The following is a 26,359-nucleotide window of genomic DNA, read 5'->3' on the forward strand; positions in this document are numbered from 1 at the left end:
TTACATTATAAAATAATATATTATATACCGGGTATAACATTTAGCAACCATAAAGAAAAAAAAACTTGATAAGAATGTAGGATGTACCGGTGTGCAATCTAAAAACCCAAACAATTTGCAACAATAAATATTAAATACTAAAGAAAAGAGCTTGCTTGAAGTTCACAGAAGATTAAAATGAACAAAAATGTCATATATATAACAATGTCAAATAAGAAAAAAGCGCTAACTCAAAATCTGAAACTCATGATAACTGTTCAGTAGTTCTGTTATATCTCTACTATTCATCTAGGGAGTTCTTTAGATAGCATATATATAATTGTCAGTTTAGATAAAACTTGCTAACATTTTCTCTTGAATTAAGGTATCATAATATATTTGAAAAAGTTTGTTGATCTATATTATTTACATAAACATAATCAGATGGTGTTGTTTAAATTTTGATACAAATTAGTTATTACATTTTTGTTTCAAATAATTAAAACAGCAACTAAACTGTCAATATGCTCTAACAATAATGAATAAAAACCAAAAAAATTATATAATACAAAAAAATATTGACAGTAGTATTGCTAATGAGCACCAGCACCATATACATTCCCATCTTTGGCCAATTCCTCTCTGACTTTTTCAAACCGTGTTAAAGAAACAGTCTTTCTTCTTTTTCTATAATCCTCTTGGCTAGTAGTGTCAGACTGAATAATTCTTTTATCATTGACCTTTTTTAAATTATTTAATGTTACATAAGAAACATCAATATGCATCTTATTCATCACGTTAATTAATTCATTGGCGCCAGCATTAAATATTGACACAGCTCTAGCAACACTGCCTTTCACTCTGCCAAGTCCCATGAAACTTGTTTTAGGACATCTCGTCCAAATCATAGCATTAAGGCTTTCGTTGTTGTTTTGAGTACCACCATGAGCCATTCGTTGAAGCAAGGACTCATCTGACATTCTTCGATAAATTGGAATTAGCTTGTGAGCCACCTCTAGAGACAAAAATGTTGATGCCTTATGATTAGAGTGGCTGTCAGGGTCTTGTCCCAACGAAACAGCTTGTTGGTACCAGCACCAACTATTTTCTCCTAATGGACATTGTCGATGATGGTGTTCAGTATCTGTAGACATGGAGTGGTATAATCCTGCCCAAACAGCATTCCTCATTTTGGACACATCTGGAATATTGTCTATTATAGCACCACGATAAAAATTTTGCAAACTGTCACATTTTTTTTCTGTTAACCTGCCAACTCCTCTGCCACCAAGATGGCTTTCTTTGGCAAGTTTTCGAAGCGCTGTCCCCATACGTTTATGGGCATGATTGATACAGTCAAGTTTAGTAACAGCTTTATCAGCATATGGCTTAGACTCAAGCACAGCTTTAAAAGCAGAAGAATCTCCATCACTCAGCATCTCCACATATCTAAAATTATATTTTGCCACAGAACGATTCCACAGAATTACAGCACTGTCCTGTTCCATAGACTTGCTGGATTTGTGGTGATTAGTACAGCAATCATGCTGTTCTTTCCAAACTGCGAGGTCAGTTGCATTCATGCTCTCAGCTTTCTGTATGTGGCATGCATGGCAGTACTTAGATCTAATATCGAAGTCGACAACAAGACCTGTTAGTAAATCGATGCAGACACCTACACCATAAAGCGATGTAAAGCCTCGCTTTTGCCAGGTCCCATCATAACTGACTGAAATGTCAATCAAAGGGTTTTCTCCTCGTTCAATGGCTTCCCTAATGTCATCATCCGTCTCTGCATAAGCTTGACGTATGGCGTTGGCTGTGCGGTAGAGCATGTCTTCCCCAGATTCCACTTCACAGTCTGAAGAAAAAAACAAAAAACATTAATTAAATTGATTTATAAATATATATATAATATATATAAACTTTAAAAAAAAAAAAAGATTTAGATCTCTAGAGAGCCTACATTGGCTACATCATAGTGATCATACTACATGTATTTTTTATCAAAAGTTAGAACTTTGTAAAGATTGACTAGATTCTAGATCTATAGTTACTAGGTCTAGATCTATAATTTTTATATGGTAAAGATTAAAATTTTTAAAGAAATAATTCTAATAGTAGATTATTGTGTAATTTAACATACCTGTGATTTTATTATCATGGTCTTTAAAGGCTCTCTGGCTGATTCCAGAAATTCCTAGGACGCTGCTAAATGTCTGCAGCGAAGTGAAACCCTTTCCTATCTCATGGCTGTATAAAACCATCTTGGTGTTTATTTCAAATGCAACATTTGAACAGTTACTTTTTTGTATTCTTGGAGATGAAAACTTTGATTTAGTATATCCACAACTACTAGATCTACAACATAACTTCAACTTTGATGCGAACCCCATGTTTTCATCTTTTATAACTCTAATAGTCAAACTTGACTGAAAACAATTAGGGCATAATGCATCCGACATCAAATCAGTAAGCTGATTAGTATTAGCAATAGTCCATAATTGCTCTGTTTCTTGTAGATCTAGATCACTTGGAACATCAGTATTTATTGAAAGACGGTCTAATTTCGATCTGGATGCACCACGTTGTCCTTCTGATGCTGGATCTAAACTAGACCTAGACCTAGAGGAATTTCCACGCAGCTTGTCAGATAGCATAACATTTCTTGCTTTATTGAGCTTCTCTAGCATTCTTCGTCCCTTTGGTCGAGGCATTTTAATGTAAAAGATATTTTCTTTGGTGTTTACAAATATCAAACAACTGAAACTGTCTTGTGCAAGGCTTTCAGTGACTTTCACTACAAGAATGTGTTTACGCTGTCGGCCATTTTGAAACGCCTTTTCCGGATGAAACGGCACATTCTGATTAGTCGATTTTTTCCGAGTTTTGCCGATGTGCCATATAAGGAAGTTTCCGTAGATTATATAGCTCGGAAAAATACGAATTACAAAAAAACATATAAATCCATTAGTTTGAACCCCAGATAAACATATAAATCGGATCGTGACCTTTCTTTTGATGTATCGTGGTCCTAGTTTTGTTAGATAGGTAATATCGTATCCAAGGTGTAAACATTGATAAATTTCGATAATTTGTAAATAATCACCAAAAGGTGTACATGTTCAAAGTCAAAATACACATATTTACAAACATTTTTATGCTAAAATATAATATGATTCATATAAAAAAAAGGTTAAATTTTCAAAATCTGAAAAAAAAAAAAATCGAAAAAAAAATTAAAAATTCGTCATTTTCCGACTCGTATGTCCCCTTAAACCAAAAGTGGCAGAGAACCTGGCCATCATAATTTCGTAGTCTAGCGTATCAAAGGCTGCGGACAAGTCCAGCATTGAAAGAATTGAGATGTGGCCTATGTCGGAATTGTGAAGTAAGTCGTTTAGTACTCTGACCACTGCTGTCTCTGTGCTTCGGCACTTCCTATATGCAGATTGAAATTCTTCCAAGAGACAGTACTGTTCAAGATGAGAAAGAATTTGCGCTAACACGATGCGCTCCAGAAGCTTTGACAGGAAGGGAAGATTTGATACTGGGCGATAGTTTTTTAGACATTCCGGGTCAAGACTGGATTTTTTTAATAAGGGCCTGACAAGTGCATGCTTAAATTACTGTGGTACAATGCCTGAAGTCAGTGAAGCGTTCACAATGTTAGTAATTGTGGGTACAAGCTCATCTAAACATTCAAGAAGCAAGGAAGTTGGAATGGGATCAAGGTCACATGACTTATTTTGGCATCTTTAAAATAGTACTTTTGACATAATCTTCAGATACAAGCTGAAACTCGCAAAAAGGAGAATTTTGAAAGATTGGAGAGTGGTCAAGCTGTGATGAGAGGGATGGCATGTTATTTCTGATCTGCTCAATCTTCCCAATGAAGAATCTATTGAAGGAATCAGGAAGTTCAGATACTGGTATAGATGACGGCAAACGTTCGGCACGTCGGCGAATAAGTTTGACATTCTTTATGTCTTCCGTCATCCAGGGTGCAGATGGCCTAACTGAGACTGTACGAGTGACAAGAGGTGCATGGCTATCCAGCAACTTTTTCAAGCAAAAACTGTAATTGCTGAGAACGTCTGTGTTGCTCTGTTGCAACATCAAAGAGGTCACGTCCATTTTGAAGGAAGCAATGTCTATGGCTTTAAGTTTACGGGAAGTCACGTTTTTCTTTGACCTTTTTGCTTTTGATAGGCGCATTTCAAAGTTTAAGAGAAAATGATCTGACAAGCCACGATCTAAAACATTGAGTTTGGCTATAAGCTCACTTGCATTTGTAACAATCCAGTCAAGAGTATGGCCTTTGACATGTGTCGGAACATTCATGAGTCTGTCTAAGTTGCATGGGATATATAATATGAAAAACTACTTATTAATTGTTGTTTTAAATTATGTCCAACTTATATGCATACTAAATAGATTTTATTTTCTCTTTAAAAAAAAAGTAAAAAAAAATGTGTGTAAATGTATGACAGAACTTACTTAACTTAGCAGTACAAATGTAAAACAAAATATTTTGACAAAAAATCTAACCGTTTGCATAAATGTGTTAAAAATATGGTAAATAGCTACATCCCCTGCTAAAGATCCTCCTGTGTTTGTTACTATATATAGTGAATAGTTGTAAAAGTGGTGTATTTTTATGAAAGAACTTCTTGCTTAAGTGATTTAAAAAATTAGATTTTTTGCTTTCAGAAAAGTAAAAAGTAGCCATTGCATCAGAACTTTGGATGGTCTAAAATATTATGATGTCGGATTTTCACTATCTTTTCTAGTTTACGAGCTCTAAACGGGATGGACGGACGGAAAGACATTCCACACAAAACTAATAGCGTCTTTTCCCCTTTCGGGAGCTGCTAAAAAACTTCTTTTTTCATATAAAGACAATCAGATTCATATATTGTAGGACTCTAAATCTAATCTAATCATCTAAACAGTTCTGCATTTCACAGTAGATATGATTGTAAATAACATAACTTCATTTCACCAAAGAAATATTTAAAGTGTGTCTCTTTTCAAGCTATTCAGACCCAATCATGAGAATTTAAAAATAAAAAAATTCTCGTACCAAATAATGTGGTTAAAACATAGGCTAATAAACAAACAAACTAGTTAGAAGCCTATAGTATATATAATTAAACAATTACTTAAACCATCATCTCCTTAGAGCCTTTCACACTTGCCTATATACAACAATGGAGTGTACACATTGACAATCACTATAGATAAGAAGAAAACTTTCTTTTTCTTTTGTAGTGCATTAAAAATTGTATTCAACTATAGTTTCACTTTTTTTTTCAATTAACTAATAATTACAGACATAATCAAATATTTCTTGACACTTCAAGTATGAATTTCTAAATGAAATATTAATGACATTTCTAAGATAAAAGAATCAATCCCTCATGAATTAAACACATCTATAAGCATAGGCCCTTATTAGGCTACTATATCCATTAGCAAAATATCTACAAAGGTGCAATGTCTATATTCTGAGAACGGAATGAGTCCCAGAGATTTTATTGGAAGCCCTTCCTCCGGTGCCCAGTATGCATGATTCCTGGTTTGAGACAAGAGGAGGCAGAGGTGATTTCTTGTTGTTTTCCCCATCTTTCAGTTGGTAGATGTCTTTCAGCGCATCATTCATATGCTTCTCAATTCTCATAGAAGTAAGGCGGTGATGCTGAGTGATATTCTTTTTGATCAGATTTAAAGAGTTGATGTGATCTATCTCTTCTTCTGTTTCGGAAAAGAAAACATTCAGATGTCTATAACTTATGACTTACCATTATATCTCTCAACAATGCAGCAGTTATTATATTATCCATGGGCGTAGCCAGGGGGGGGGGGGTTCTTGGGGTTCAAACCCCCCCCCCCCCCCGAAATGAAATCCCCCCCTTGGGGGGGGGGAGTCGGAATTTAGTGACTGATTTTTTGCTTTGATTTTGTTTATTTTAGGTTAGATTTTAATACTAAACCATCACTTGCCCAGCACAACCAAATTGGTTTTGAGTTTAAAACCCCCTACCAGGGGGTTCGAGTTTAAAAACCCCTACTAGGGGGGGTGCGAGTTTAAAACCCCTACCAGAGCGGTTCGTGTTTAAAAACCCCTACTAGGGGTTTTGAGTTTAAAACCACCTACCAGGGGTTTTGAGTTATAACCCCCTACCTGGGGTTTTTGCAGTTAACTCTCCCTCTTCTATAAAACAAAACAAAAAAAATGCAAACGAAAATCCCCTAATTCCAAGAGCACAGTTAAGGAAAATTTTGATTTTAAAACCCCGTCTAAAATTTACGATAAACCCCTCTTTAATATAAAAAAAAAGCTAATTACGCATTCAAAATGTTATGAGCGTAGCTAAATGGGTTTTGACTCAGCTTTGAGTTTAAACCCCACTTCAGTGGGATTTGAAGGTAAAAAATACCTCTTTAATAATAAAAAAAACAAACAAATTATACACTAAAAATACTATGAGTGTAGTCTATGGGGTTTTGAGTTTAAACTCCCATTCAGAGGGGTTTGGTGCTAAAAATACATCTTCAATATAAAAAAAAAGCAAATTACACACTAAAATTATTTGAGCGTAGCCAAGCCAATCGGGGGTTTTGAGTTTCTTCTACAGATGGCTTTTTTTTTAAAGTTTAAAACCCCTCCAGATGGTTTTTAGTCTAAGATCCCCCTACAGAGCATTTTGAGGTGGAAAACCCCCAACAGAAGATTTTGACGATAAAACTTCTCTTTTCGATATAAAATCTAAAGCAAACTACAGTCACTTAATTCCAAGAGCGTATTTTAAGAAAGGTTACACATTTTTACCAGTGGCAGGGCTCCATTAATAAACTGCAGTGAATAGTCATCTACCGAAATCGAAAAACACTAACTGTAGCTCAACAAAGATGGCTAAGACAGATTTTAGGAGTCAGTTATAGAGATCGGATCTAAATCAAGGAAATCCTATGCCGAACTGGGAGTCGACCCCTTAGTAAGATTGTGAGAGAACGACGCATGAGGTTTGCGGGACATGTTCTCCGACAAAATGAATTACGCATAAGAAGAGTTGCAATGATATCCTAGTACAACTTGACGCCACTCATTCATGGAGGTCCTCATGGTAGTTGGGAAGAGGCTTTAGACATTACCAGTGACAGATTTTTATGGAAACTGCTTGACATCAAATGCTCCGAACGGCGTGGGAGGGTCTAAGTCAGTAAGAATAGCACATTAGCTTTTTGAAATAGAACTTTTTAATAGCAGGAAAATGCACTGTAGATACCTCAGAATATGCATTTTGTTGGTTTTCAATATCAGAAATAGTGCTTGGCGGCGGGGCGAAGCCCCGCGCGGGGGGAGCTCCTAACGCTCCCCCAGAACATTTTGCTAGTAATGGCAGGAAGTCCACAATTTTATGGAAACAGCTTGATGGCAAATGCGCCGAACGACGAGGGAGAGTCTAAGTCAGTAAGAATAGCACATTAGCTTTTTGAAATAGAACTTTTTAATAGCAGGAAAATGCACTGTAGATACCTCAGAATATGCATTTTGTTGGTTTTCAATATCAGAAATAGTGCTTGGCGGCGGGGTTTCGCCCCGCGCTGGGGGAGCTCCTAGCGCTCCCCCAGACCATTTTGTTAGTAATGTAGGGGAATTCCTGGGGAATCTACAATTTTTTCACTAACTCATGGAAGAACCTATTCTAGGGCACAATAAACGTCTTCCGAAAGAATGAAGGTCAGAATGTAATAAAGATTATGTACACACACACACACACACAAATACATATATTTTTTTTTCGCCGGGGGGCGGGGGGGGGGGGAGAAAAAAATTCACCCCCCCCAAAACCCCTCCCGAAAAAAAATCCTGGCTACGCCCATGATATTATCTTATCTTATATAATACAGACGTTACTTCAAAAAAGAAGATGATTACATCCTACGCGTCATGCATTTAGTCATGCATATTAACCAATGACTTAAACTCTGCCAAGTCACTGGTTTTCCTGGCTAGCTCAGGCAACCCATTCCATGCTCTAATAGCACTAGGGAAGAAGGAGTATTTGTACAAATTTGTCCTAGCATATGGGATGGGGAGTGTGCCCCTATCTTTGTGTCTTTCAGAGTATTTTATTAAATCTTGTTTTTGTATTTGAAGATTATGGTTCAGTGTTTTATGTATAATTGCTACTTTACTTTTGAGTCTTCTGTCCTGAAGGCTTTCTAAATTTAGTGATTTTACTAAAGGTGTTACTCTAGTCAAATGTGAATATTCGTTTGTTATGAATCTCACTGCTCTATTTTGTGTCTGTTCCAGTTTCTTAATGTTTTCTTGAGTTGAAGGGTCCCAAACGGAGGATGCATATTCTATTATTGGCCTAACCAAGGTTAAATAACATTTTAGTTTTAGTTTCCCTTATTTGATATCAAACAAAAAATTAATTACCAATAATTAATTGACTAATTGGTTAATATTGTAATCTAATTCATGTTATGTACAATAAATAATTGTTTAAAGTTTCAACTTGATCTGAGAATGGGTGTGGGGGAAATAATGTGTTCAATTATCTAAGTGGATGAAACGCTACATATTTAGTCATATCTGTGAGTACTGAAGGATTAATTTCCCTTGTTGCTATCAACCAAAATACTTAATTGACAAATTGGTTTTTTTTATTGATACAATTCTTGTCCATTCCAATAAATAATTGTGCAAAGTTTCAACTTGATCTGAGAATGGGTGTAACATACAAACGTTTTACCAAACAGGTAGATAGACAGAGTGAGTTTATATAAGCTTTGTAAAAAAAAAAAATCCATTTTGGTAAACAAATGAAATCCACAAGACATTAGCCAGAACATAGAAATCTTTGTTTGTATGGCATGGCTTGGGCCTATCTAGACGAGAAAACAAATTAGAAATGAAAAAGTAAAATATTTACACATATGACTTCATCCTATATCTAGATGGAAATTTTGAATTCAAATATGCATTGCATGTAGCGAAATAATGCCATTAGCAGCCATTACTTTTTTTTCTTGTTAGAAAATTAAACTTTTGTTTAGTTATAAATTGTAAATAAAAAAAAAAAAATTAAGCCTTGATTGGCCAAACTAGCTTATATTTATGTAAATTGTCTTTAATAAAAACAAGCAAAGTATAAATATACTTTAAAAAAAAATACTAGCCTATCTAAGAACTCAACACGTAAAACGTCTATAATGTAGAAGTTATTTCCCCTTTTCAATATAAAAAAAATTAGTTAATTAAGAAAAATTGATTAATGTTTTGTTAAGTACAATAAAATAATTGTTGAAAGTGTGGGAGAATTATTTAAGGGTACAAAACCCTCGATATTTAGCCATATCTGTAAATACAGAAGAATTAATTTCCCTTGTTGGTATCAAACAAAACAATTAGGTTTCATTAATAGGCTAGATTGACTCATCAGTTTCTTTTTATTGATTATTGTATTGTCTTCGACAATGAATAATTATGCAAAGTTTAAACTTGATCAGAGAAAGGGGAGAAATTATATGTTCAAATTTTTTACCATACAGACAGAGTAAGTTTTATAGTCTTTGTAAAAAAAAAACCCACTAAATGTAGGTCTACTGTTTGATAACTAGTTGTAAAGTTGGATTTTTTTTTACTGCCCATTTATAATCAATAACATTTGATGACCGTATGATATTTATTGGCTCACCGGTTTTGCCCAAATCTCTAGGTTAAACTGGAAATCCAACATTCTACAGAGTGCCTAGGCTAGAACCCTTTTGTTCTCTAGCGTTTTTGGACCCATGAGATTAATTTATCTATAGTTTATGCCTAATTATGGCTGTTCGTGCTGTATGCATATTGGACTGTCGTTCGGTAGTCTCGCTGGTCCAGGGTACATACTCTGTCCACTGCCAGCCCCCGTCGTCCTGCGGGAGGTTTGGGCTAGGAAGTAGCTTAAATTATCAACTCTGAACAGCTATTAGAGCATGTAATGGGTTGCCTGAATCAGCTAAGAAAACCAACGACTTGACGAGTTTAAATCATTGATTAAAGATGCATGACTACATTGACCTAGGGACACGCGTATGACGTAGCTGTCTCCCTTTTTGAAGTAGGCCTAAGTCTTATTTTATAAAATAAGAATTTAAGATTCTCTTACTGCCGAATGATATTTGCATATTATCTAGACTAGAAAAGACAAACACTAAAAACTACCACCGTAACTTACTACAGCTTGCCGAGTGTTTGCTTTGTAAGAGACAAGAATAGTAGCCTAGGCCTAGTTAAATGCTAAAATTTAACGCATTTGTTAATTTCTGCTGTCAATGACTCAGGATGGAAGAAATCTATGCAGAAGTAGGACCTATTTATCGAATAGGGCAAATATTTTGTTCAAGTGCGGGGGTAACTTAAGCATGCAATGACCACAGTCACCACTCCTAAGATATACATAAACTGTCAAATTTCTAGGGAAAATCCATGTCCACCCACACACCCATGAGAGTTTGCAAGCTAATAAGAGGATTTATAAAAATTAAATTGAAGAATAAACATCCCACTTATTAGAAGAATTGTCTTTACTCAATATAAACAACCTAGTTAAAGAAAACAACGTTATCAAAGAAACATACTAAACCAGTTTGAGGCGTGAACTCTACAGTTTTTAGGCATAGACCCATTAGGCTTCGTTAGATGCTTGTCATGAAAACGCCAGTAGGTGTCCGGGACACACATTTTGGTCACACAAGTAGACAGGGTTGCTTCGTTTCTGGAGTCTGGCGCTGGATAGAACACTGCACTTATTAAAGATGGCATTAAAGATTATGTTAGAGAAAAATCATAACATATATTCATTTTGTTATAACCCGCGCCGAGACTGATGATGCGCACCAGGAACACGAGGAATAGACGACATAATGATTCGAGACTTAAGATCCGGCTGAAGTGATCTGTAGGTTATGGGAGTCTAAGCTGCCTGGGACTAAGAGCCGTCCATCGTGATAACAGTGAACTTTATTGAGGACCTGGAGCGACACTGGGTGGTCTGTCTGTACTAATGCTTAGGTAAAAAAATAACTTGTAGAACTTAAGACTCACGGTGACTTGATAGCTGAAGTCCATGTCTTACTGTGTATTTTATAACTGTAAATAAATACATGGACTGTTGTTACTTCCTTTTGTTAATAATAATAATAATAATAATCTGTATTGTCCGTAAGGAAATGTGTCTTACAATTGTGCATTCTGTTGCATTTTACGCCTCGAGATATGATCTTTTTCCTTTGCAACTTCTTGTGTGACTAAAGAGGCCAATTCTTGATACACAGCTGTGATCACCAGGCACCCGTTGCATTTTCACCGTCTTTCTGCCTCTGTTGTGTATGGCATCTGCAATCTGAGACCCTTCCTTTATGCTATCTCTCCATGTGCCACTTTTCCCCAGCTGCCAGCATTATTACTTTAAAAAACCAAAATGTACATTCACACCAGACTCATTCATTGTTGAGTGCTTGCCTTAGATTTAACTACAATATTATCAGCCAGGGGTATAGGCCCTAATAATGGTCCCGACAAGTGACATAGGCCTATTTTGTGGCAATCAGTTCTAAAACTTTATTTGCTTACCATTTGGTAAACTGTAGATTTTCTAGAATTGAAGATAATGTAAACAGATATCGCATTTAAATGTCAGTGTCGAGTATAAAAGTTCAAACCCGGGAGAAAATCAAAGAACTGAAAAATCTAATAACTTATAATAGATTAATAATAGATTAAAAAAATGATGTTCCATCAGTATCAAATTTATTTGCGTTTCCATTGTACTTTTTCGACGTTAAACAAATATAATCGAACAGATTTAATTTGTTTATATTCTTTAGTTGAGTTGGATGATCAGTTCATTATGCTTTGAGAGAAAGTGAATGCGTCTATAGTTCTCCGATCCGGGGTGGATTAATGACAGCACAACGATCAATCGCCTTTAGCCCTACTTGTCACATCTCATGCCAGGTAGGCCTACTTGTCACATCTCATGTCAGGTAGGCCTACTTGTCACAGCTCATGTCAGGTAGGCCTACTTGTCCCAGCTCATGTCAGGTAGGCCTACTTGTCACAGCTCATGTCAGGTAGGCCTACTTTTCACAGCTCATGTCAGGTAGGCCTACTTGTCCCAGCTCATGTCAGGTAGGCCTACTTGTCCCAGCACATGCCAGGTAGGCCTACTTGTCCCAGCTTATGCCAGGTAGCCTAGGCCTACTTGTGCCAGCTCATGCCAGGTAGGCCTACTTGTCACAGCTCATGTCAGGTAGGCCTACTTGTCACAGCTCATGCCAGGTAGGCCTACTTGTCCCAGCTCATGCCAGGTAGGCCTACTTGTCCCAGCTCATGTCAGGTAGGCCTACTTGTCACAGCTCATGCCAGGTAGGCCTACTTGTCACAGCTCATGCCAGGTAGGCCTACTTGTCACAGCTCATGCCAGGTAGGCCTACTTGTCCCAGCTCATGCCAGGTAGGCCTACTTGTCACAGCTCATGCCAGGTAGGCCTACTTGTCCCAGCTCATGCCAGGTAGCCCTACTTGTCCCAGCTCATGTCAGGTAGGCCTACTTGTCCCAGCTCATGTCAGGTAGGCCTACTTGTCACAGCTCATGCCAGGTAGGCCTACTTGTCCCAGCTCATGTCAGGTAGGCCTACTTGTCCCAGCTCATGCCAGGTAGGCCTACTTGTCACAGCTCATGTCAGGTAGGCCTACTTGTCCCAGCTCATGCCAGGTAGGCCTACTTGTCACAGCTCATGCCAGGTAGGCCTACTTGTCACAGCTCATGCCAGGTAGGCCTACTTGTCACAGCTCATGCCAGGTAGGCCTACTTGTCACAGCTCATGCCAGGTAGGCCTACTTGTCCCATCTCATGTCAGGTAGGCCTACTTCTCCCAGCTCATGTCAGGTAGGCCTACTTGTCACAGCTCATGCCAGGTAGGCCTACTTTTCCCAGCTTATGCCAGGTAGGCCTACTTGTCCCAGCTCATGTCAGGTAGGCCTACTTGTCCCAGCTCATGCCAGGTAGGCCTACTTTTCCCAGCTTATGCCAGGTAGGCCTACTTTTCCCAGCTCATGTCAGGTAGGCCTACTTGTCCCAGCTCATGTCAGGTAGGCCTACTTGTCACAGCTCATGCCAGGTAGCCCTACTTGTCACAGCTCATGTCAGGTAGGCCTACTTGTCACAGCTCATGTCAGGTAGGCCTACTTGTCACAGCTCATGTCAGGTAGGCCTACTTGTCACAGCTCATGGCAGGAAGGCCTACTTGTCACAGCTCATGTCAGGTAGGCCTACTTGTCCCAGCTCATGCCAGGTAGGCCTACTTGTCACAACTCATGCCAGGTAGCCCTACTTGTCACAGCTCATGCCAGGTAGGCCTACTTGTCACAGCTCATGTCAGGTAGGCCTACTTGTCACAGCTCATGCCAGGTAGGCCTACTTGTCACAGCTCATGCCAGGTAGCCCTACTTGTCCCAGCTCATGCCAGGTAGGCCTACTTGTCCCAGCTCATGTCAGGTAGGCCTACTTGTCCCAGCTCATGCCAGGTAGGCCTACTTGTCACAGCTCATGCCAGGTAGGCCTACTTTTCCCAGCTCATGCCAGGTAGGCCTACTTGTCCCAGCTCATGCCAGATTGGCCTACTTGTCCCAGCTCATGCCAGGTTGGCCTACCAATCAGAGTTGGGTGGACTGAGGGGCTTCCTATAAAATCCAAATGTTCAAAATCAGTCTTCACCAAGATTGGAATCTGACATCCCTTGTTTACCTTTCAGCCACCACGCACAAAGTAGACCCGCATACAATCTGCTACTAAATAAACTCTATGGTTGTTGCTTTGTTGGAAATAAGATCTAAAAAAAAAAACCTTGTCACATCTTGCTGCCTTTCTGTACTAACATTTCTAGAAATATCGAATAGGAGCGACTGTATGGACAACTAACCTGCTTGTCAAATCATCTTTTGGCTTTGTAACTGACCCTCATAAGTAATAATTCATTTTTTTAAATGTCAAATTTGCGCTAAAACTTACATTACTTTTAAAAAGAAATATTTTATTTTATATTTTCTCTGTTACAAATATTCTAAGCACAACCTGCGCTATTTTTCAGACTGAACGATAAATATCATATGGCTGCATATCACTCATTCATTTCAATGCTTAAAATGGGCTACTCCGGAAGAGTTTTTAAAAGTCTGCGGAAAATAAACTCTATGACATACCAAAAAAATATAAGCTAACTCATTATAAGGTTGTCTTGAACGCCTATAGCCAACCAAAGACATATTGAGAAGTATGCCTCATCTATCTCAAGCCTAATCAAGTTGATATTTCAGTTCATATAAAATTAAGTAAAATTTGATGATCTTTGACTTGTGTATTTTGAATTCCAAGAAAATATCCAATTTTAACGTTTAAAGCTATTATAACTGTTACAAACTGTTTTAGAAAAAACAACTTAAAGTTTCAATCACTTCATTGTTCAAGAAGTATTGAACAACGGGGAGGTAGCTTAATTAAACAAATGAAAAATTTTGATTTTTACAAGGAAAAAAAAACACCCGGAAGTTAAACATTTTGGCGACGCCTTTGAGCCATTAGGGCATCGTGGCAAGTCAATGGCGCAAAATTTGATTTATAGCCAGTCTTCGTTACCGCCTAAAATTTCGTTTTCCCCCCATTAGGGTTAATTGAACGCAGACAACTGAGTTAGCAGGTCATTGTAGACTAAATCAATAAAGCCAGTAAATCATGACCAAAACAGAACAACCAACAGAATAAATTTTTGTTAAAGCAGTCAGCCTTTCAAATCCCTTTCTTTTATCTGACAATTTATTGACGTTGGTGTTATGATTAGGAGCCAATGTAAAATACGATGTCTGACAATGTTCATTACTGACGTAAGCAGACTGGTTAACTTACTATGTCAAGTAGTAAAGTTTCCCTTTCAGACCTTGCACTCAATGGGGTAGATGATTTAAAGCTCAACTGTTTTAGCCTACGGCTGACGGTTAATGGATGTCTTGTGTAGTTAGCACAGCGACAAACCGCCCTTACCTTTCCCAGCTAATGTCAGATATCTGTTAGATTAGAATTCGGTGGACTCCCAGAAATAACGATGTTTCAAACCCCTGTTTTCACCGTAGCTCCTCCTTGACCACTCAGCCATCAACGCTATCAATGTTAATTAAAAATACAGTCAAGACTTTTGGGGGATTAAAAAAAAAGATCCGCGACAAGAAGTCTTACTTAACACGAAGAAAATCTAACGACGATAACACATTACTGACGGACGTGCGCTATATGGACCTCCAATGTCCCGCGCATAACGATATTGGCCAGTGCTGGCTCCTTCTTTTTTAGACTTAATTTGACTTGCATATTTTTTTTACTAGGATGAATAGTGCGCTCTAGACATGGGAGACTGCATTTCTCAGCTCTGATTGCATGAAAACAGTTCGATATTGGCCCGACCCACCCCTTCTTACTTAAAACCTCTTTTGACATTTGCTCTTCTTAATATGAAAAAAAGTGCGCTGAAGAAGCTAGGAGAATGACTTCCAAAGCTCAGAACGCTGGAAAACGCTTGGCGCTGGGACTCTTGTCTGGACACCCGTTCTCCATACTCTTTTGCTGACATGATTTAAACCTGCTGTCTATCTACTGACAGAACCTTTTCTAGTATACAACACAGTTTAACATCACATGTGAAACACGATCACCGAAAGATAAGACTAAACATACTAGCTTTAATTAACATATATATATATATATATATATATATATATATATATATATATATATATATATATATATATATATATATATATATATATATATATATATATATATATATATATATATATATATATATATATATATATATATATATAGCCAAAGTAAATAACAAGGAAGAGAAATAAGCAGTTTACATTTTAAATAGCCGCAATGAAGAAAATAGAAGAAAGATACCTTAACAGAATTTAACCTTGTGCAGTCTAAAGAAATGAACCGGCCATTTAAACAGAATCTATCCATCTCTTAGCATGTCTATATGAGAAAGAGAGAGATTGAAAAAAAGAGAAAGACGAGACCATAGATTTACTGAGAGAGTAAAAACAAGTAGCTGATTCTTACCCACGTTGTTTTTGGGACAACACCATTCTTTTTCTCCCGTCCACGAAACATTGTCTTGATGATCACAAATTTCACACACTACGCGATAGTTTCTGTTGATAATATAGACATAGGTCTCTATGTGAGCATTTATGTTAAAAGTATAAACAGAAGTCTTTATGCAAAGTTTCTCTAGACGCATAAAAATGTATGCATGTATACATAAAGTTTCTGTAAAAGTATAAACATAAGCCTCTATTTAACGTTTCTGTTAAAGGTAAGCTTATAGGCTAGATCAGAGGTGGGCAAATTACGGCCAGCGGGCCACATGCGGCCCGCCGAAGTGTTTTATGCGGCCCGCCGACACCTATAGAAATCAGGTGTTCCCACAGTATGTACATATAAAAAATGCAAATATTTAAAAAAAATATCTATATAAATTATTAAAACTGTCTCATTATAAAAGTTTTAAGTAAACGAAGATTACGCGTATTGACTATACATCAATACACTCGATTCTCTGAGTGTTGGGTAGGCTTGGAACAAGATGGCAAGTGCAATGTAACACTGATGGAGCTCGATGTTTGAGTGAGAAAAATTTAAAAAAAAATATCCCAACCATAAACTCTAAACAGGAAAGTTTGCACAAAGCTGCATAAAATTTTAGCAATTTGGTTATAATATAGTAGTAAATAAATTTATTAGATCTAGGGGTAGTTCCGAATTATGAAAAAAAAAATGAATATCCAATGTATCCGCTAGTTTAGCCTGGGAAAGGCTAATATGATATAAAATCTCAAGGAAGAAATTGTTATGTTACTTGAAGGACATTGACTGTGACTTAGTTACCAATATTTCTAATGAAAGTTGGAAGACAGATTTCATGTTTTTTGTAATAGCTATTGCAATTGGTTGTTTACATATGAAATATAAATGCATGTTAAATCTTTTCAAACAAGGCTTTCCCTTATCTACAGGCAAGCAAAAGAAAATAGTTTTGTCATTTTCCTTTGCTGAAAGGTGAAACTATTTTTAGTGAAATAATTAAAAATACAACACTTATTAAGATTCCTTAATTGTGCAATTTATAAAAGCAAATTTTAAGACGTCAAGAACCAGTTTTCAATACCATCAGCTCACCATTATTCGCAGAAGCTGATTCAGCTTCTGATTGGACATAACTCAAAGCAAAGAGAAGTTCCAGTCAGTACTACCATGGGAGCTTTATGGGTGCCAGAAGCTGTATTTCCACAATTAAAAAAATCTTTGCTGCTGTTCACATTATTTGAGTACACATACATCTGTTCTTCTTCTTCTTCTTTGTTCTCATTTTATGTTCTAGGGTTCAGATCAGTAATTCTATATTTGAGATGAACCGCGCAGTGGTTTCCAGATTAGGCAGTTCTCCGAATAGTCTTTGGAGAGTCTTGTTCGGGTCTCTTGATTTAGTATGCACCATTGGGTCAGCATTATCTGGTGATCCTCCACAAGGGCAGGTTTCGCTGGTCCCGACATTTAACTTCCGAAACATATATTATTGTCTCATTCAGTGAGCAAACATTTTTTGTGTGGAAACTAAACAAGTATAATCACTGGTCAATGTTGTCTGACTGTAATTTGACAGCAGTCACAGGGGTTAAAAAGTAGTAAGATAGTTCCACAGTTCCGGAACATTATGCACAAGTGTAAAAAGTAAAATACTGCACATTAAGTACAACTGTATATTTGTGGGGATATTGTGATATAAAAAGACAATAGCGAATTTAAAAAATTGTATAGTTGGTTTCCAAAATTGCTAACTCTTGTTGTAATTGTTCAACGTGGAGTGTTTCGGAAAAAAAAAGAAAGAAACGTGAATATAATACAGTGTAAATATGAGCTAAAAGACATTCTACACAGTTAGCGAGCGTATCTTTCTAAGATATAAACATATATGCGGCCCGCCATTCCCAAACTTTTTTTAATGCGGCCCTCGATACAAAAAGGTTGCCCACCACTGGGCTAGATTAATGTCTACACTCTATAAAATAATAAAATGCTGATCATCAAGGCAACTTGTCTGCGAAAGTAGCTGCCAACACTTGGTTTAAGTTAAAATCAAATGAAGTCGCGGAGTAGTATCATTAGGTTCAAACACGACTCCGCGTATTGACTTAAGAAGTGACCTCGTAATTTGAACAGATGATAACGCTCCATATCTATAGCCTCCTTCAGTCGAGAAGCGACTATTGATCATCTCATTGAAACGAGATGAAGTCTGTGCATTTGCTATGGTAAAAACAATGACACCAACACAGCAGTTCCTCCCTCTTCACGCAGGTATGTGTCCAAAGGAACGGCAAGAGCCGATACATTTTGGGATCAGCGGCGTCAGAGATTCTTCCAGGGTCTATTTCTGTGTGCTGCAAGCTGCATAAGGGTCGCAGGCTCCTAATTTTTCCTACGGGTTGACTCCCGAAGTCTTTCCCATATTTGAGACAGCCGAGGTTTGGATTCAAAGTTTTCCGGATCCTTCTCCTAGGTGGGTAGCCAGCGAAGGCTAACTAGCCCGCCCTGACCGAAACTAACTCTCCATATACACATAGACAGCTAGAAATGAGCGTTACTAGGTTATATACTAATCTATAATAATATAATGGATAGCACAGTGGCGTAGCTAGCAAATGTGCAGTCGGTGCGGGCCGCACGGGGCATCAAGTGGTGGGGGGCATCAAAATGAGAACAAACTTTCTCAGTAAAACTACACATTGTAATTCCATAAATAAAAACAAACACATTTATTTGTTTTGGTAATTAGTTATGTCCTATATTCTTTCTTAAATTAAATCAAATGTAAGCTGTAGACCAGCTTGAATTAAATTTTACCAGATTTGTTAAAATCTCTGAAAGCAACTCACTTTTACACTTTTTTTTAAAGCCTAACATGATGTTACTTCATTGTTCAATGCACTGGTTATGGACAAGTTCATAATGGTGGAGTTTTTTAAAAATTACTAATTAGTAATGGTTCAATCTCTTTTGTGGACTAGTGGGGGGAGGGGCTTTCAGGGAAAAAGTTTTTTTTTAACCGCTCAGCAAACACAACCCTGCTAGAGTCGGGATTCGAAATCAAGCCCCACTTGTAAGGTGGCCAATCCGTAGCCAAGTGGTTTAAACCTCTCAGCCACACATCACTTGATTGGAGGGAACGTGAATTATGCCTGTGACTAGGCAACAATAATGACAGCAAGGCTTAAGATTTAAATAAGCAAGAGGGAAAAATGTGGAGAGATTATCTGTAGAGAATCTTGGACATCATGCGTTTTCTCTTTAAGCAGAATCTGGCACTCCGTGGGCATCGCGAACGAGTTGAAGAAGAATTGGCAGTACAGAATCAAAGAAATATCCTGGAGTGAAATTACAATCCAAGTACGATCCATTCCTGAGAGACCAAATACGTACAAGTCCCAAAAAAATTAAAAACAAATTTAAAAAACAAAAGAAAATCATACAGAAAGTATAAAAAGCAAATATTTCTCGATTATTTTCCACAGTACACTTAACATCTCAAATCTGGATTGGGATTTTATGGTACATTGTCATGCAGAGCCTCAAAGCCGTATTGGCCACAAGAAAAAATTGCCAGGCGAAAAAAGATGAAGATAGATTTTCTATCACCACAAAAGAAAGAGCTACTGATTGAAATACTTTCCTTGGAACGTATTGTTCAAGAAATAATAATCCCATAAGAACAACGTCAAGATAAAAATGAATTTTAGTCGCCTTTATTGAATCCTCAGATGAAAATCAATCTAGATGGTTCTCCCAGCGACATAGACAAAAACGAATTTTGTCTGGGGGCTTAAGGTAATAGTCGCAGTGTCTCCAGAAGTCTCCGAACTTCCAAAAAAGAATCTATTGAGCTTTAGAGTCAGTTTTTGTCTATTCTCTAATATTGCCATCTTGATTCGCATATTTTTTTTTTACTATTGTGGTAAGTGCGGCAAGCAGCAAAGTTTTTCTAAACTGACTTTGATGAAGAAATACTTACAATCAACAATGACGAATTTACGACTCTTTAATTTGACAATTTCGTCTATTGGACAAAACCTAGTGGAAAAAACTGATATCGTAAAAATTATCGATAGTTTGCCGGCGAGTAAGCACGTGAGATTCACTTGCATATCTTTTTGTAATTAGAAATGAGAAACTTTTCACTGTGTTAAAACTTTTTTTTTTTTGGAGGACATCATGAGGAACTGCCGCACAGGGCATCAAATATTCTAGCTACGCCACTTTAACTTGCTTATTCATTTATATCAAAACACGTTTTCTTCTTGTAATAATAATAATAATAATATCTAAAATCATTGTCTGATAATAATCTCTAAGCATAGTACAATAAAAAGTGTCCAAGAGTTTCCTCTCAGTGCCAAAAGCACTGCTCTTCCTTTCTGCCTCTAGCCCATTAACAACTATTATATCATGTCGATCAAATGCGACATTATTTTGCCATTCTTTTATCTTTTTTTTTTTTTTTTTTAAATTGTTTCTTACCGAAACGTAGTTAGACGTTTTGAGGAGGGCAGTCCAGCTCCCGGGGCTGATTCGTGGCCTGGGAACGAGCATTTTCGAACAGGGTACCAGCCGTGGTAGAACTGATCTGGTGCTGCTTCACTTACAATCTGTGCCGAAAAGGAGTTGAATTAAATATACAACAAAACGTACTGATCATTGAATAGGCCTGCATGGCACTTTTTTCTTAATAGACTTGAATTGTTGATCATTACAGATGCACAAACTTTCTCCACCTCACATCCATCATTCTCGGTCACTTGTTTGCACAAAAAAGTGAGTCTACATCATACCACGCTTTTAATAATAAAATAATCCATAAGTTAAAACTAGTTCAAAATGTTCTACAAGTTCCACGGATATAATAGCCTACATTATAACCATTGGATACTAGCCAACTTATCATTTTGTTTTGTCACTAATACTCCGTAATTTCCGTTTATTCTCTGCCCTAGTTCTCCAAGCAAATCTCCAATAGTTAGTTGTGTATTCATAAATCTTAATGCAAACGTGGTTCTATATGTATATAATTTACAATACAGTGCAAGTCGCCTTAAATCTAAAGCACATTTGGAATCATGTAACAAGATCCATATAACTCTGTGCGAGCCTATAGGCCACTATATAAGTATAAGGCCTAAATTCCGCTGTAGCTAGTTTTTGGACTCAAATAGACATTGATCAAAATGATTTTTTAAAGTCATGTACCCATAAATAGTAGTGTGGACGTTTTAGTAGTAGATCAAATAGCAGTTTACGCCTTAACCAGGGACAAAACTTTATACAAAGTCATTAAGAATGTTAAGCTCTAAAACAAGGGTTCTTAACCTGTGGGTCGCGACCCCCTTGGGGGTCGATTGACGATTTACTAGGGGTCGCCAAAGACCATCCAAAAAATGGATTGCTATTGTCTATATATATTGCTGTGTGGAGGGGGGGGGGGGAGGGGGGTCACGGCAGAGTGGTGGATTGTAAAAAGGGGTCGCGAGCATAAAAGGTTGAGAACCGCTGCTGAGTCTAAAACATAACAAAGAATAAATGGAAGGAAATTCACCCGAAAATCTACTTTGTCTTTCGAATCGATAGTAACAGCCTCCGCTGAAATGAACGTTTCAATAGTAAAATGAAAACAAAATTATTTAAGAAATATTAAAGGGTTTGGAAAGACTTCAAGCTTGGCAGTTTTAACGTTAAACCCGATATAACCTATAACCCTTTAAAATGAATAACAACCATGGGCGTAGCCGGGGGGGGGTTGGGGTTCAAACCCCCCCCCCCCCGCGGGGAGGGGGGAGACGGACTTTAGTGACTGATTTTTTGCTTTGATTTTCTTTATTTTAGGTAAGATTTTAATACTAAACCATCACTTGCCCCAGCGCAGCCAAAGGGGTTTTGAGTTTAAAACCCCTACCATGCGGTTTTGAGTTTGAAACCCCCTAAGAGGGGGGTTTGAGTTTGAAACCCCCTACCACCGGGGGGGGGGGGAAGACGGAATTTAGTGACATGTTTTTTTGCTTTCATTTTGTTAATTTTAGGTGAGATTTTAATATTAAACTATCACTTGCCCCAGCACAGCTAAAGGGGTTTTGAGTTTGAAACCACTACCAGGGGGTTTAGAGTTTAAAACCCCTACCAGGGGGTTTTGAGTTTAATACCCCTAACAGGGGGTTTTGAGTTTAAAACCTCCTACCAGGGGTTTTGAGTTTGAAACCCCCTACCAGGAGTTTTTGCAGTTAAATCGATCTCTTCTATAAAACAAAACACACAAAAAATGCAAACGATAATCCCCAAATTCCAAGTGCACAGTTAAGGAAGATTTTGATTTTAAAACCCCCTCCAAAATTTACGATAGACCCCCTCTTCAATATGAAATAAAAAAAAATTATTCACTCAAAATGTTATGAGCGTAGCTAAATGGGTTTTGACTCAGTTTTAAGTTTAAACTCCCCTCCAGTGGAGTTTGAAGCTAAAAAATATATCTTCAATAAAAAAAAAAGCAAATTACACACTCTAAAATTTAAGAGAGTAGCCATATGGGTTTTGAGTTTAAACCCCCCGCCAGCGGGATTTGAAGTTAAAAAATACATCATCAATGTAAAAAAAAAAAAAAGCAAATTACGCTCTCAAAATGCTATGAGCGTTGCCAAAAGGGGTTTTGAGTTCATATCCACCCTTCACAAGGGTTTGATGCTAAAAAATACCTCTTCAATATAAAAAAAGCAAATTACATACTAAAATTATTTGAGCGTAGCCAAGCGAATTGGGGGTTTTGAGTTTAAACTCCTTTCCTCCATATGGTTTTGAGTTTAAAATCCTCCTACAGAGCGTTTTGAGGTAGAAAACCTCTATTTCAATATTACTCTAAAGCTAACTACAGTTACCAAATTCTATCATCGTAGCTAAATGGGGTTTTGAATTTAAAAAACTAGAACAAAGTCCTGAGATTTTTAGTTTAAAACCTCTAACAGATGATTTTGACGATAAAACTTCACTTTTCGATATTAAATTTAAAGCAAACTACATTCACCAAATTCCAAGAGCGTATCCAAGAGAGGTTACATTTCTACCAGTGGCGGGGCTCCATTAATAAAGTGCAGTGAATGCCGAAATTGAAAAAACACTAAATGTGGCTCAACAAAGATGGCTAAGACAGATTTTAGGAGTTAGTTATTGAGATCGGGTCTAAGTCAAGGAAATCCTATGCCGAACTGGAAGTCGACCCCTTAGTAAAATTGTGACAGAGCGTCGCATGAGGTTTGCGGGACATGTTCTCCGACAAAATAAATTACGCATAATAAGAGTTGCGATGACATCCTAGTACAACTTGGCGCCACACATTCATGGAGGTCCTCGGAGCAGGTGGGAAGAGGCTTCAGAAATTACCAGTGACAGATTTTTGTGGAAACAGCTTGACTGCAAATGCGCCGAACGGCGCGGCTGGGTCTTAGTCAGTAAAAACAGCACATACATTTTTGAAATAAGACTTTTTAATAGCAGGAAAATGCACAGTAGATACCTCAGAATATGCATTTTGTTGACATTCTATGCCAGAAATAGTGCTTGGCGGCGGGGCTCCGCCCCGCTCTAGGGTGAGCTCCTAGAGCTCCCCCAGAGCCCCTTGCTGGCAATAGCGGGGAGTCAACAATTTTTTCACTAACACCAGGAAGAACCTATTCTAGGGCACAATAAACGTGTTCCAAAAGAATGAAGGGTCAGAATGTAATAAAGATTATGAACACACACACACATACATACAAATATTTTTTTTTCGCGAGGGGGGGGGGAGGGGGGGGGGAGAAAAATCCCCCCCTAACCCCCCCCCCCCCGAAAAAAAATCCTGGCTACGCCCATGATAAAAACTATAATATAAGACTTCAGGAAAGCTTGTAGACGTGAATATCTGTTTATTTCTTTATTTTATTTATTTTCTTAAATGGAAGTAATTTTTTTTATATAAATTTGATAGTTTTGTGTCCATTTATAGTAGGCCTATATATATAGGCCTACATTCTATGTGCCACAAGAGAGCTTCGCAAAAAAATATATTTTGCCCACATAGGCCTACAATTTAGGTCTTGCGCCGCCACTGCGAATCAGAACCTTAGATCACGCGAGATTCCAAATTCGATTGTATTGTTTAACAGCTGCTACAATTTTATAAAAATAGTTTACTAATGTAGGCCTTTATAGGTCTAAATGTTATAAATTATGGATTCCAGCATTTTGAAATTGAGAAGTTTTGGGTTAGCTTACTCTAAGGACTTGTATATGGTTAGGCCTACATTTCTAGAAGACGATCTTCGGCCCTCGGAGCGCACAAAACTAAAGGCAATAGATTTAGATTTTGATCTATGTACAAACTGAATCTGTATGCTACTTACCAATCTTCCTGTACAGGCTGTTAATTCATCAGCTGGTGGTATAAACTTGTTCTTGTACATTATGTATCTCTGGCATTTGATAGCAATACACTAGATCTAATCTAAATCTAAAATGAATCGAAGTAGTAGGCCTATATCCAAGTTCAATTTTACATTGATTCAGAAAAATCCACATCTAGACGTAGACCTACATCTAGAGCTAGATCTAGTAATGCAATACATCTTCAATTTCAACCATTCAATCCATTGCAATAACCACTAGTCACTAGATCTATAGATTCATTTTATATTAGATAGATGCTACATTAAATCTAGATCTAGGCATGTAGGCATACACTTATGTTCCAGATTTATCAATCTATAATAGATCTAAGGCTAGTCTATGACTTCTAAATAGATCCAGTAAACAAATTGAAAATGGTTGCGTGATCTAATGAGAATGCCTAAATCTAGATCATTATGATCCCTTCAGATGTTGATGTTCAGAGAGGAAACAGCACATTGGTCTTTCCCGTTTAGTCTCACATGAAAACAAAGTTTTTAAATGAAAGCGCGCAGATCTAACTAGGCTCCTTTCGCTTGAGCTTTATCTGTAATAATAATAATAATAATACTGTTCTCGAGTCTACTGATCATCTGCTGTACTGGGAATGGGATATACCTATTTTGACCAACAAAACGGTAGATTTTAGTCTCCCTGATCTGCTGTTCATTGATAAAAAAAAAAAAAAGAAAAAGAAAACGCTACCATTAATGACATCGCCGTACCACTGTCTCATAATTTAAGAAAAGCTGAAATGGAAAAACAAAGAAAATATGGAAACCTAGGCCTGGAGCTTAAGCTTTTATGGAAGTTATCTAAAATAACAATATACCCCATTGTTTTATCAACTGAGGGGATAATGACAACTGACCTCACAGATACCTTTAAGACCATTAAAATTCCTAGGAAGATTCTCATTGCCTGTCAGAGAGCGGTACTGCTGCAGACCTGCCACATCACCAGATAATTCCTCAGTGTAAACTGATAAAGGGACCACAATGAATTTTGTTTCTCTTTAACGAAACTCGACTATGGCAGTGCCAGAGAATGATTACTCGTTCGTTTCTAATATAACAATAATAACATCTTTATTATCGATGAAACATTTGTCTTACAATGTGTTCATTACATATAAAAAAAAACATTATATCTATAGAAAACGAAATGTAGTCCATGTTTATAACAGTTTCCCTCAAACATTAGGACTACGTGTGAATTGTTATATCAAATATATAGGCTTATATAGTTCGTCCATCGTGGTTCGATGATGACCACTTTGTCATCCAGGGGGCTGAGGGCTTTGCACTGGGGTTTTATGCCTCCTCATGTGGCTGGTGAGACCGATGTGAGCCCGGAATGTTCGGCCGCACACTGGGCAGGTTATTCCAGCTGGAGCTAGTGTCGTTTGTCTTGCTTTTCTTTTCTGGCGTTTTTCTTCTGCCAGCGTTGTTCTTTTTTCCTCAGCAACCTGTGCGCCAGTTTTCACAGCGCGACGCCATGGTGCTCTGTCATGTGACTCTGTCTCCCAGGTGCCTGGGTCTATGCTGAACGCCTTCAGAGAAGCTTTGAGGGTGTCCCTGAAGCGCTTTCTTTGACCATCTTGCGAGCGCTTTCCTTCGCTTAGTTGGCCATATAAGAGTCGTTTAGGGACGCGGTGGTCTTCCATTCTGTAGACGTGACCTGCCCATCGCAGCTGGGACTGCATCAGGATTGTGTGGATGCTTTGCAGACACGCTCTTCGAA

The 26,359-nt window shown here is 37.6% G+C and overlaps 2 protein-coding genes across 3 annotated transcripts; both read right to left on the bottom strand.

The window, feature by feature from the left end:
• Nucleotides 1-551: 551 nt before the first annotated feature.
• LOC129924622 (uncharacterized) lies at nt 552-3,205 on the bottom strand. The gene is made up of 2 exons (XM_056020796.1): nt 2,126-3,205; nt 552-1,840 (listed from the first exon to the last, which is right to left on the bottom strand). Exons 1-2 carry the CDS (start codon nt 2,694-2,696, stop codon nt 573-575), a joined length of 1,839 nt encoding a protein of 612 aa, XP_055876771.1. The 5' UTR covers nt 2,697-3,205; the 3' UTR covers nt 552-572.
• A 1,308-nt stretch (nt 3,206-4,513) lies between these two features.
• On the bottom strand, nt 4,514-25,055 carry LOC106056391 (uncharacterized). Of its 2 annotated transcripts, none has more exons than XM_013213114.2 (5): nt 24,574-25,055; nt 20,675-20,802; nt 16,160-16,251; nt 10,621-10,782; nt 4,514-5,736 (listed from the first exon to the last, which is right to left on the bottom strand). In XM_013213114.2, the coding sequence occupies exons 1-5, from the start codon at nt 24,631-24,633 to the stop codon at nt 5,483-5,485; spliced, it is 696 nt and encodes a 231-aa protein (XP_013068568.2). In that variant the 5' UTR covers nt 24,634-25,055; the 3' UTR covers nt 4,514-5,482. The 2 variants fall into 2 exon arrangements, with proteins under 2 accessions (XP_013068568.2, XP_013068577.2); XM_013213123.2 differs by having other exon boundaries at nt 5,126-5,736; nt 10,621-10,770.
• Between the last annotated feature and the right edge of the window lie 1,304 nt (nt 25,056-26,359).

Source organism: Biomphalaria glabrata, chromosome 2, assembly GCF_947242115.1.
Source record: "Biomphalaria glabrata chromosome 2, xgBioGlab47.1, whole genome shotgun sequence".
NCBI lineage: Eukaryota > Metazoa > Mollusca > Gastropoda > Planorbidae > Biomphalaria > Biomphalaria glabrata.